Consider the following 13,141-nt stretch of genomic DNA (forward strand, 5'->3'; position numbering starts at 1 on the left):
TTGCCTGATGGAGCCAGTCTAGCAGACAGCTCCTGGGCTCCGCTGACTGACAGGAAAGCCCCTGGGCACGGCGGCGCCCCTCCTCGGCCCCGCTCCGTCCTCCCCAGCACATTGTGCAGGCGCGCAGAGATCGGCGAGAGATGCAGTGAGAGGAGAAGCACAAACTGTGAAGTGTTTGCTCCCCGCAGCAGCACTGCTGCTCCCGTGTCTGCCTCCTGCTGCCCCACGGGCTCTTCTCCCTGGAGTTTGTGAGGAAAACACAATCCCAGCGTCCTGCATGTGCCCCCCTTGTGGAAGGGGCACATCTGTGAGGGCACCGAGGCAATAACAGTAGGAAAGGAAGGAATCGCCTTCCAAAAATAAGTATTAACAGCCTGCAAAAGCTGATTTAGCTTAGGTGAGAAATTCTCTCCATCTTCAAATCTCTCCCAGAACCACATGGGCACAACTTTCCTCCTACTGTATTTCTATGTTTATGTCTTCATCCACTTCAAAGTGGTTTACAAGGGAGCAAGCAATATTTAATTCATCTTTGGCCTCTGTTTCTCCCACACCTTGACGTAAACTGAGAATCACCCTACTAAAATAAATTATTTCCATTTTTCAACCGCACCTCTAGGGAATTCAATATATAACTAAGGATCTCGCCTCTTTGAGCTCTCTAACCCCTAAAGGTTTTACTGTTGTTTTACTGGATGTCCATTGCTTAACAGTAGGAGTGCTAACAGCTGAAACTGACCCCACTGAGACTGTGCTCTCCAACTGTATTTAAGGGAGATGAAAAGCCTGCAGTTGGGTGGGGGTCCTTCTTAATTACTCCTGTGTGGGTGTTGGGCTACAAAGGCACCCAAACAAATAGAGGAATATGCAGCAATGTTCGAGAAAAGTACATGCCTTTCTTAACAGAGGGCATTTACTAGGAACAGAGCAGAAAGGGGACTTTCCTTTAGACTGCAACAGGGGAGACAATGCTTGCACCACACTAATAAAATCACACTTGCTCTTAATTTCACAGACAGCACACAAGAACTTGCTGAGGTTGTGTTCTCTTCCCAAGCCTTTGACTGCTCCCAGCATCACTGGCAGTGGCATGGAACCATTTCATCTCTTCCCAAATACCACAACTTTAGGGAAAACAGAGCCAGTTTTCCTCTTTTCCTTTTTCCTTTCCTTTTTCCTTTCCCTGTACTCCTTCTGATACCAGTTACGAAGGCAAGTCCATTGAAGGTGGTTGCTAGCCAGCCTTCAAGCTGCCCTATGTTTTACCTAGGTGCCTGGCACCCCCACCTGGGTTAGATGATTTGCTTATTGCATGCTCCTTACTTAGATTTTTGGCTGCAGAAGGACAAAAGTATTTGGAAGATCTCTATTTTAGGTTTTCCATAAATCTCTGCTGACAGTATGCTTGTTGTAATTGCCATCCAAACACCTTACCTTCCCATTCAGCTACATCCTCCTTCTCACCACGGATAGATACATATGTGAGGAGTCAGTAACTCCATCTAAATCTGTCAAATTAGTAACACGTGGTGAACATCAGATTCAAGGCAGATTTGATCCTCCTGCTCTCTTTTAAGCTTCAAGAAATTCAGGAAGATATGCTGCTAGATTGATACTAAGCATGAGAAAAGGTTTCTGGTACAGAAGGCTGTTGAAGGCAGCTTTTCACATTCCCAGTGCTGTCTCCATTAGAATCTTCAGGTCTCTGTGACCCTGCAATGTTGATCCAACTATTCCCATCTCAGATTTACTTATGGTAAATTACAACCACTTCTTTGTTTACAAGAATGTTCATAATTTTACCTGCAGACTACCTTGTATTAAGCAGGAGTCTTCCATTGTAATATAAACATTTCTTTCCAAATGGTGGCAAAGCTTAGGTCTTTCCTTGTCTTTCAGTCAGGTAAAAAAAGCATTATTTTCTGGCTGAATTTAAAACAATTTCTTCCTTCCTCTTCAGCAAGTGTCATGGTCAATACCAATAGTTTTTGATGGTGACATAAAATAAAAACTAACAAAGAACCATATATGAGCTGGTACAAATAGAAATAAATTGTGTCATGCATTTTCACATCTTTAATTACTAGTAGCAAACAAAATTCATATGTCACTTCAGCTAGTGATAGTTGGGTTAAGTATTTTTCCTATGAAGAGTGTACTGTTTGTGTCTCTATCAAAAATCAACATGAGGAAGGGATGGCTGAATTCAATGGTTGGAGGAAAAGATATTGGCATTATTTCAACAGCAGTTGCTGCTGCTGCCTCAGTACCTTTCTCATCAACATCCAGAGAAGCTTTATGGATAACCTAGGAAAAAAGAAAACAGAGTCACTCTGGGCAGTCAACAGCCTGTTGAGAAATTAATCAGAGTCCCTTTAAGGCAGCTCTGCTTTGGGGGATCCACTGAAAAGTGAGTAGAGGCAGAAGAACTCTATTGTTGTAGTCATGGCTGCTTAAATGAGGGTTAGGATGGAGCTATGGAAATCTCCTAAAAAAAGTCCAAAATATTGGATGAAGGATAGAGGCTCCACCTGTACTTGTGTGTCTGCACCTCCAAAACTGAGTCTCCAGGGTGAGAAGGACAGGTTGTGCTGTGTCTGGGAGCATTAGTGGTTTTCCTTGAAGAATCAGAGGTTGGTGCTCCTCTCATGTTTCAAATACTGCCCAAAAATTCTTGGCCAATACCATTCTTGGTAAAAAAGAGACAAGCAGCAAACTAATCTGATCTCAGTGCCACCAAGGGCCAATCTCTCTTTGTAAGCTTTCAAGCTGAGGCCTGGGTGACCTAGCCACAGGCAAGTTGGGAAGCTAGGAGCTGTATATACTTGGTGTTTCTGGATGCTACCACTGATGGCTTTTCCTGCATGTTTGTGAAAGAAAGGAAAATACTTACTTTGGAAACCTTCAGATCTAGGCTGCTAGTGATGCCAGAGAGATCTGCCTGGTTGGTGAACACATCCACAATTCCCATCTTCCTAAGGGTGTTACTTATTTCATAGCTCCCAGAAATAGAAAATTTGGGGAAATAGAGGTTCATAAATCTGTTAGATAGAAGAGAAACATAGAGGGTGGTGAGAAGGATGTTTCTGCAATATAAATGATGGTGAGAAATCTGTTTAATTCCCATGAGCATCAAATCCCAGGCATTTGGACCCTGAATGTGCAGTGCGCACTAATTCAATTCCTGGAGCTTCTCATGGTGATACAAGAACTATAATTCTTAATAATAAAAATAGCAATCATAATAGTATTTATCTCGTGTTTTGTTTCAGGAAATCTGAAAGCACTCTGCTAAGTAGAACAGTAGCAAGAGCCCCTCTTTATAGGCAGAGACAAAGGATAGCCCATGTTGCTCAGGAGGGTGGAGAGCTAAAGTCCTGACAAAGTCTGCCAGAGGAGATGTGTGGCAAATCCCAGTATTTCAAATCAAAGAAGTATTTTTGGCATAACTGGGTCATTTGGCATGGCCTCAGGAAAGGTCTGTTCCCTGCTGCCTGCACATTTGGACTCCATGTCCTTTAATTGTCTTCGTCCTCTGGGCTGGCCCTGATCAAGTCTGCCTTTGGCTGTGAGCTGTCTGTAGGCAGCTCCTGCTCAGTGTGATTTCTCTTGGGTTTCTTTTCACACCTGTCCAGGGATCCTCAGAGCATCCAAGCGACCCACAGCAGTGGTTACCCTTTAGGTAGCTCAAGTCTTTTGCTGCCTTGTGACAAAACAGTATAACAGAAATTGCCATTGTTTCTCCAATGAAGAACTTATTCCTATATTGATCCTGAATGACCTTGCACTACAAATTCATGTAGATAAGGATTTTCCTGATAGTGCAGCTGAGAATGATACATTTTAAGTTTGATATTTGAGATATCACATTATTAACTTATATTCAGTTTGCTACCCATTATATTTTTACTAACTGTGCTGGTATTTCTGTGATGATGCACTTATATGGGCGTGAACTGCACAGCCTTATTAGTTGTGAATTAGGGCAGAGCTTGGTAAATTAAGCGTGTATTAACTTGATATTACTCATCTACTGTTGCTAAGATCTCTCCCAGACAAACAAGATTGTAAAATGCATTAGCTGATGTTGGTGTCAATGGTTGAAGCTAACAGAAACTCATTAGATATTTATAGTTTCAAAACAAAATACCAGAAAATCAGGACATCCACAATAAATCACTTGCCTGTTCTCACAACAATTGAATGCTGCAAGATAATTGTGTAGGACATATCATGCCTGTAAGCACCAATACAAACTGTGTAAGTTATGCTTTATTTAAGGTTCAGACTTAGGATTGAGTCACAGTGTATCAGTGACATAAGAGGAAAAACACACTAGCTGAAATCTCAGTATAGAGGATTTAGCTTAAAATTGCAACCATTCCTCTCAGTCCATGGAGTATTTTAGGAATACCAATCTAGGCTTGCTATTCCTTAGAGAGGAATAGGATGGTCTCTGCTCTGGTTGGGAGAGCAGCAAGTCACTCACCCATCAACAAAAGAATAGTTGCAAGATTTTTACAACTAGGGAATACACGAGGCAAAAATAACCCATTCAGTTCCCATAATTGCCACATTCACAGTGTTTGCATTCTACAAAAATAAAAAATACTATAAATTAAGTGCCACTACAACTGACTGGCAGAAGATTACCTCTGGAAGAGATGGTCTGACCATTTCTGGATGGTTTCCTTGTCCAGAGTTTGCTCTAACTGCTTCATTTTCCCTTTTGCTGGCAGAACCAGAAATGCAGTAGCACTCCCATTATAATGCAGCCGTACTACAGTGCATGACAGCTCCTCATCAAAGTAGAAGTCAAATCTGCCCATCTGGTACATCATAGGGACTTTCACAGTTGTTTCAGCATCCACAAAGAACTCCCTTTCTTCAGTATGTTCTGCTTCAAAAGCCTTTTCCCAGCTGCCTGATACAGAGAAGGAGAATTTAAATGAATATCCAGCTGTCTATCTCATCATAGACTAAATTTTTTATAGCTAGTAATAATATTCACTTGTTTCTCTCTGTGTTATATACTGAATTTTGAAATGTAACACTTTAGAATGTGTATCACAGTAATGCAAGGAACTTCTACCTGTTCAAAAGAGTACATTGTAGTCCACTTTCAATTTATGTTTCAGATGCCAGTAACTAAATAATTATGTGGGTTTTTTTGTACCTATCACTGCTTTTCTTTTCAGGAGATCTAAGTGGCCTTTATGTAAACATCATCTGTGTACTCATATACCGCATGCAATTAAGTTCTATTGGCTTTAATAATAAGCCTCAATTTGTAGATAAAATAATGTAGGCTCTCATATCTGAGTGGTGTTATGTCAGGCTTAAGGGCACATCTAACCCACATCAGAAATGTACATTGTTTCTGCGTTGTTCCTTTAAATCTTCTCCCCTATTCATCACTAGCTTCTCCCATATATAAATATTAGTGTGCATGTATAAAGGACTCTGACAGGGAAAAAAAAAAAGGAGTATGTAGTAAATTATGTTATTGAATCGTGCATAATTTAAAAAGAGGCATTAGGTCATATATAAGTCTTAGTGCCTTCACTGAAAATTAGAAGAATATGGGACAATTGGAGTTATGGTTAAACCCAGGAACACCAGCTCAGGCTGCATGGAAGGCTGTGGCTTGGAACAGAGCTCCAGGAGCTGTCACAAAGAGAAACGAGATTCTGTGGCCTCCAGCTGCCCCCCCCATTACCTCTCTGTTACTTCCCTACCACTCCACTAGGGGATCTTCTGGCCCAGCAAGGAGCATTGGAAATTTTCCCCAGACCAGTTTACAGCTAAGGTAGGCGACATTAGATTTGCTGATAAGAATGAATAGTGAGAATGTGAACCCTAGAGGAGACTTACCTTTAAAGTAAACAAAGCTAGCCAGCAGCATTACAGTTTGTGGGTCCATATCCTTGACCAAATTAGTAATTTTCCCATGTGTTTTCCTCTCTATATAATCATTGATCTGCTTTTCAGCTTCTGTGGGTTTGTTAAAGTCAGTTGTAAAAGCTTCAAGCTGATACAGAGCTTTGGCATCATCTAAGAATTTTTTTAGCAGTTTCAGCTTCTCTGTTATAAAGATGGCATTCCTCATGTTGAGCTGGACTCCACCCTCAGGATGGTTCAGCATGTGGATTAGGTTGTGGAAGCCTTCATGTATCTCTTTCTCCTGAATCTCTGTAAGGTTGAAGGCAAGTCCTTCCAGGATCTGAGACTGTGTGGCTGACCTAGCCCCAAGGGCCAGCATTGCAAAGGCAGTGGAGATGCTCACAGGAGAGAAGAAAATGTTCTTATTCGGTGCCTCCTGTGTAACCTCCCTAAAAAACTGGAATGCAAAGTCAGCATTGTTTGGCACAAGTTTGAGGCAAGCCATTGCTTCACCTCCATGGTGTATGTGGTGTTTAGGGTCATTTGGGTCATGTCCAATGTGGTCACTGGGTGGGAGCTGACTGTGGGCGACAGTGTGAAACCCAGCCAGTAGCAAACTTAGGTAGAATGTGGTCTTCATGTTCTTGTATTAAAATCCTATAGAAAAAAAAGGAGATGATATTACTGAGGTAAGTTAATTAAGTAGAAAGACTTATTCTGGCATTACCACTGAATTTAAAAGTCTTATCTCCTTCTTTTGTCCTCAGTTTCCATGATCTTCAATCTTGCTAGAATTTTTTTTTTTTCCCAAGCCTCCTGGCAAGTCTCTGCCAACTCTTTCTGCCACCCCCACCCTAAATACCTGCAAATACAAAATTCAGCATGGATTAGTTGAATACACAGCACCCTCATCAGGCTAGAGAATGGAGCATATCCCATCACAAAACACCTCTTGGCTAATCACTGAATGATTGCGGTGCAACTCTGCTTTTGACACTAATGGTCTGAATAATTCCTTAAAACTTCATAATAGAAGAAGTCTGGGTGTCTTGTGAGTTAAGGGAGAAAGAGGAAATTCATGCAAGTGAGCAGAAATCAGTAGCTACATGGAAACAGAATCGGAGCAAACAGGCAGGCAGACCTTTAAATAAACTTTTGGTCAGACTGATAAGGTGTCCTATTTAAAGAAAGGACAAATAATGGGGACTATTCTTCAGTAGCAAACCAGATACAAAACACCTACCTCTCTAAGGAATAGGTGGGTTTTTTTGTGAATAGAAATAATGTAATGTTTTAAATAAGAACCTGAAAAACGCAAAATGTGCCGTCTCTTCAACAGAACTGTTGGAGTGGCATTTTCAGCACAGCAGAAGCAGTCAATCCCATTTACAAAAACAAGGCCTCATTTTCATCAGCTGCTCCACTGGCCAAAGGGCAAAGGGTTTATCAGTGTGTTACACTTGGCTGTGGCAGCCACACTGCATTGCAGAGCTGACACTCTGCACTGTGTAAGCTCTTAAAAAGAGACCTTGGAAATGGGGATATGAATGTCCCAATAGGCCTCATTTCTGAGGAGGAATCTAGGGCAAAGAAATGGTGCAAGAGTTGCACAGGGTTTGAGGAGATAATGAGCCAAATTTGCTAAAATTGTGCACAGAGAGATATATTACACTAATTGCACCTTTCATCTCTGGCATGACTCAACTTGAGACACTCATCAGAAAGTGCTGTGCTTATGGTCCTGCTTTCTCTATATCATCAGAGGGAGCAATATATATTAGTATTTGAATACACACTTAGAGATAGACTCATGAGAACAACAAAACATTTTCAAGCTATAATCAAATATTCAAACATTTAAATGTTTGTTATAAGTAATTTTAAAAAGCAGGCCTATTTGCAATAACAGCACTACTGACAAGTGTAAGAACTATAAGGGCTGGGTTCTTGGTAGCTACATTTTCAATTACTGTACACAGTAGTTTTAAATTATAGTTTGGTCTCTTGTGATTTTGACTTTGAAATAATTCTTGATGTATCTAGATACTTGTAACTTAACACAAGAGCTCCAGTTCTGAGTTTTTAGAACTGCTATCAGTGAGCCAGTGTATTAGTCAGACTTTGAAGAGAAATCAACTCCCAAACAAAAGCATCAGAGCTAAGCCTAATTATTGCCACATATCCAGCAGGCTGATTCAGAAGCTGCCTCTGGATAAATTATTTACTATGAACTATTTACTCAGCTGCAGTCATAATTTATTAAGAATAACATGAATACCATAAAAGAGAAACATTTCATTTTAAACATAAATTGCCACCTGTTCTCTATCTCATCACATTTAATATTTGTTACAAAATATGGCACTTGATAGATTGGCTTATCTATGTATGCCTCAAATTGCCAATTCTATTTATTTGGAATGCAAAGCAGAAAGGGATTTTAACTGCCTTGACCTCAAAGTTATGGTGAAAGGCTATAGAATGGTTTTGCTGTAAGGATTCTGTAAAATATTAATTACAGTTTTCTGAAGGCAATTTTCCCTATCCTGATATTTTTTCTCAATGTAGTTATAACATGTTCATATTTTGTGGTTAATTTATGTAGTATCATGGAATTAATTTCATTTTATTACAGCTCTGAATTCACAGATAATTAAATACAATCTGAATCATCCATCTGTTACTCAGTACTGGCCAATCACAGTCAAGACTCATGAGTCAGACCTCACAAAAATCTTGATAATGGTTAGTTTTAAAGGCATAAGATTATAAAATACTTAGCAGCTGTGATTTGTAGAGGTCTGATTTGTTGTTTAAGCCTTCCAGATACAAGTGGTCCTCTTCATTAGTCCCTGTTTTGAAACCTAAAGGTACTTTTATATTGAGATTTTCACCCTCTCAACCTTCAGAATATGATTGTGGGTTGTTATTTCATATTTGATACTTACTATTTCATATTTTATATTTCATGTTATTGTGACTTCTGGGATAGCACGTGGTCAGCCACTGACAAATTGACAACAGACACCATTTCAGCAGGAAACAGAAGATGCAGATTCTCACATGATCTTAAAGACTGATGAAATTTCCTATGGAGCATAGTTGCTAATCATTTATTAAAAAGCAAAGGGCTGAGAAGCTGTGCTGTAAAGCCTTTAGGAAATTTCCAGACTGGAGAAGCTTGCAGAAAGCTCTTTAAGACCTTTACTTCTATAATTTCCAGAAAAAAAGTTTATCCATCAACATGGCAGTAGGAGTGAAAAGCACTTCAATTCTAGTTCCAAATCTAGTCTTGTTGAATAGCCTGGAAGGAAACACGTTAACCTCTGCCTCTTTTCTTTTTGTGTGTTACACAATGGCAATTTTTTTGGGGTGTTCAATAATAGGTTGCTTTAAAGCAGGGCTTTCAATCAAAGCACACAATGATACAAGAGCATGCCAGCACTTGGAAGATATTGTTTGCAGCAATTTATCTGTAGTAAACTTGGTGAATGATAACATTTGCTGAATATATTACCTCTTCCTTAGCACACAATATTCCCTACCATGCAACTCAGAACGAAAATGGAGAACACTGGGATTAGCTGAAGGTATCTTAGAACAATTGCACCAGAAAACCTGGGAGTGGGCTGGACTGTTTTCTGAGTGACAGAATTTGTTTCTTTATGGATATAGGTATTTTGTCCATTTTAGGGCTGATTTCTGTCTCTATGATTTGAAGATATTCTGGAGACAACTTGCTGCCTTTAGAGCCCAGGAGATAAATATTCATCCCATACTACTCCCATAAGGGGTCCTCACTGATAATCTCATTTCAAACAACATAAAAATTTGCACTACTCAAAAACATATGAAGGCATAAATAGAAAAGCTGTTTGCTCAGCAGATGGTGCTGCTTGCCTCCTGATTGTTTCTGAAGAAGGAAATCTGAGAAATTTGTTACCTGAAAGCAGCACTGTGATGGCACCAGGCACATCGAGTCACAGCACCACAACCACCAGTGGTGTCTGCTGAACTGAACATCAGCTATTTAGAGACTTGTAAAAAGGATCATCCAAGCACACAAAAAATCATAAAAGAAAGACTTGACTAGCCATATCTGTGTGTGAGAACATGAACTCAGAAGCCAGGTCAGGCTTCTGAGGTTGAAGCTTAATAGGTCCCAGCTTCATAGATCCAGGGCCACTTATTCAAAGGAGCACCATAAACTGACCTGTGCTTTCCTGGCTGGCCAGCAAGATCTGCTTATTTAATCTTATGCACCTGAACGTGTTCAGGGCCTGTTCCAGATGATCATCATTCACTTCTCTTGTCATTCAGAGTTTTGATACCTCTATGCCTGGGCCCCTGAGGAGATTGCAAGCACAAGCCAAGACCATCAGAGAATCCAACCACTGTGAGTATTTCATGAAAAGTAATTACTTTTACAGCAGAAATGTGGAAGCCTAGTTTACTTTATCCTTTGGAAATGTATGTCACTGTTCATTCGCAGGGCTGTTCTGTTTTTTTCTATCTTCTGTGAGCCAGCTTAGCATTGGAGAACTCACCCAGGAAGTGGAATCACCCACCTCTAAGCCTCCTTTTACCTGGAAACAGGTGAACATGAGCTCTCACTCTTCTACCAGGCCACCATGGGTATTTGCTGTTGAACCTGAATTACTGCACACACTTAGGGATGAAGCATCACTGACGCCAAGAGAATAAAAAAGTAGACAAAAAAAAATGAGTGCAGTGGTTAGGATAAAGGGGATTTTCTTCTTTCTGCAAGAGCACATCACACCAGGTTCTCAGTTTCTACATTCCAGTGTACACCTGACCACAGTCTAGTTTCTGGCTCATTAAAAATATTGACCTCACTGTGATCTTCTGAATATGTGAAAGTCACCAATTTCTCCACTTCCCTCTCAATGGGCCTGATGATTACCTCAATGATGTCTCATCTAAAACAGAAGTAGACATTAGATACACCATTTGCTAAGCAATGGTATTTTTTGTAGACCTTCAGTATAAAAATCACGAGAATTACTTAAAAAGAAGCACCAATACATTAAAAAAAGTTCTAAGCAACCATCCTGAGGCTTTTGATGAATCAGGGACTGTTTCTAGCAGGAGGTACATCAGGGAAAGTCCCCCTTTCAGTATTTCTTTGCTCTAGAGACCACCTTGCTTACTGCAAGACACACTGCTCTGCTTTCAGATTCTCAATCCTTCAATCTTCCAATGACCTGACAATGTGTAGGTGACTCACTGCCTCAATTGTGATGCCTATGTCCTTTATATCCAGGTGACACAATAAACCCCTCATTATATAGGACAGATTAAGATACAGCCCTAGAAAATATTTAAAATTTATTGCCTTCAACAACAGGAGACACTTTTAAAGTCTCTATAGAAAGCAAAAAAATCACTACTTACAGCAGCTTCCTAGGATCCTGCTGTCTTCACCAGGACTAGCCTGCAGCTCCCTCTCTTATTTATACAGTTAAATAGCATTATGAAAGCAAAACGTCCTCTAGAAAACATTAACCAGGACAGACAAGCGTTATTACTTTAGGAATGGTGCAGAGTAAACAGTGAAGACAATTTTCCTGGGCAGGCACCTGATTTTTGCTGTATATGCATGGCCAGACCCAGCCTTTTCTTAGAACAGTCCTAAGAGTCGCTTGCATTTCTACACATCCTCCTGATGGGAATCTAGCTACTCACTCTGGGAAATACTTCACATGCATCATTAACTTCTGTAAACTGCATGAGTTCATATGGCAGAAGTAATTGAAGTGAGTGAAATGAAACATACACATAATACTAGACATGAGCTTAAGGAAAAGACAGCTGTGGATGCATGCTGCAGATCTCAATTTAGTATTTTTCAACAAGATATTTTGCTATACCAGACTTTTAATAGTTTTTATTTGTCATATTTGTTTTAAATGATACACTATTTCTTAATTACCTACATTCCCATTAATAAGGGCCAGTTTCTGGGGACATCCTTTTAAAGTTAAAGCTGTAGTACTGATGTTTGTAGTGGCTGGGGGTTGCTATAGGGATGACAGGATGATGGCAGAGATGTGAATCCAGGACCCCACAGCACTCCTCAGCCAGAGTGGTGTCACCTGATGCCTCATGCAGTAAGGGATTGAAGAACAAACTGTTGCCTTGTACTGACAGTGTGGGCTGGCACAAGGGCAGGCAGTGCCAAAAGGCAGACAGGGAAGGGCAGGCCAGCACACCAGAGCCTGCTTTCACACAGAGCTGGGCTCATGTGGTCAGGCCCCCTGTGTTTTACATGGCCCCCTGTAAGGGTGTGCTCCTGCAGCACCCATGGAGGGGCAGCCACAGGGACTGTGCTAATGCATGTGAGCCTGACTGAGGCTTTGAGAAACTCACAGGTCAGTGCCCCTGTGAACACCTTCCATCCAGGAGGATCATCCCCTTGGGAGGTAGGGGATTCAAGGAGGAAAGGTGCTATATACATCATAGAATCATTTTGGTTGGTAAATAAATTCAAGACCATCAAGTCCAACCATTAACCCAGCACTGAGAACTCCATCACTAAACCTCGTAGTTAAGGGCCAGATCTACAAGTCTGTTAAATACCTCCAAGGATGGTAATGTCACCACTTCCCTGGCAGCCCGTTGATAATCCTTTTGGTGTAGGAATTTTTCTTAATATCCAATCTGAACATGTCCTGGCACAACTTGAGGCCACTGCCTGTTTTTCTATTGCTCGTTACTTGGGAAAAGAGACCAACACCCACCTTGATTCAACTTCCTTTCAGGTATTTGTGGAGAATGATTAGGTCTTGTCTGAGCCAGCATAAAGAACCCTAGCTTCTCCAGCTGCTCCTTATAAAACTTGAGCTCCAGACCCTTCACCAGCTCCATTGCCCTCACAGAGGGCACACTGAAGCACCTCAATGTCCTTCTTATAAAGAAAATGCCTTTTCTTGTAGTGCATGTTAAAGAAGGAATCTTTCAGAAAGAAAAGCTTTACAATAACAGGACAAATGTTTTGGAAGGACTTTCCTCTGGGCTATTCCTTGAGGGTTAGCAATGCATGGAACCATTTATTTTCTCTTTTCCAGCCTGTATCTTGCATATGTGAAACTACCAGTAGGTACAGCATGGAAGGTTCTGTGCATTTAGGGCTGTTGGAGCTTCTGCAAATCCTTTCCTTCCTGGCTTCTACCTCTTACCTGTGCAAAGGTAAGCAGAATAGTTCAGTAGAAGTTTTGATCCAGGCTGCTAGCAAATG

The 13,141-nt window shown here is 40.8% G+C and overlaps 1 protein-coding gene across 4 annotated transcripts; it reads right to left on the bottom strand.

The window, feature by feature from the left end:
* Positions 1-2,053: 2,053 nt before the first annotated feature.
* Positions 2,054-11,351, bottom strand: LOC110481167 (alpha-1-antitrypsin). 4 transcript variants are annotated; one of them, XM_021549639.3, is made up of 6 exons: positions 11,299-11,351; positions 10,470-10,569; positions 5,875-6,540; positions 4,654-4,924; positions 2,894-3,041; positions 2,054-2,307 (listed from the first exon to the last, which is right to left on the bottom strand). In XM_021549639.3, the coding sequence occupies exons 3-6, from the start codon at positions 6,521-6,523 to the stop codon at positions 2,113-2,115; spliced, it is 1,263 nt and encodes a 420-aa protein (XP_021405314.1). In that variant the 5' UTR covers positions 6,524-6,540; positions 10,470-10,569; positions 11,299-11,351; the 3' UTR covers positions 2,054-2,112. The 4 variants fall into 4 exon arrangements, with proteins under 4 accessions (XP_021405314.1, XP_021405315.1, XP_021405316.1 ...); XM_021549640.3 differs by having other exon boundaries at positions 10,452-10,569; XM_021549641.3 differs by lacking the exon at positions 10,470-10,569.
* Positions 11,352-13,141: the final 1,790 nt, after the last annotated feature.

The sequence above is a fragment of the Lonchura striata genome, chromosome 5 (genome assembly GCF_050655825.1).
Source record: "Lonchura striata isolate lonStrDom1 chromosome 5, ASM5065582v1, whole genome shotgun sequence".
In the NCBI taxonomy this organism is placed as follows: domain Eukaryota; kingdom Metazoa; phylum Chordata; class Aves; order Passeriformes; family Estrildidae; genus Lonchura; species Lonchura striata.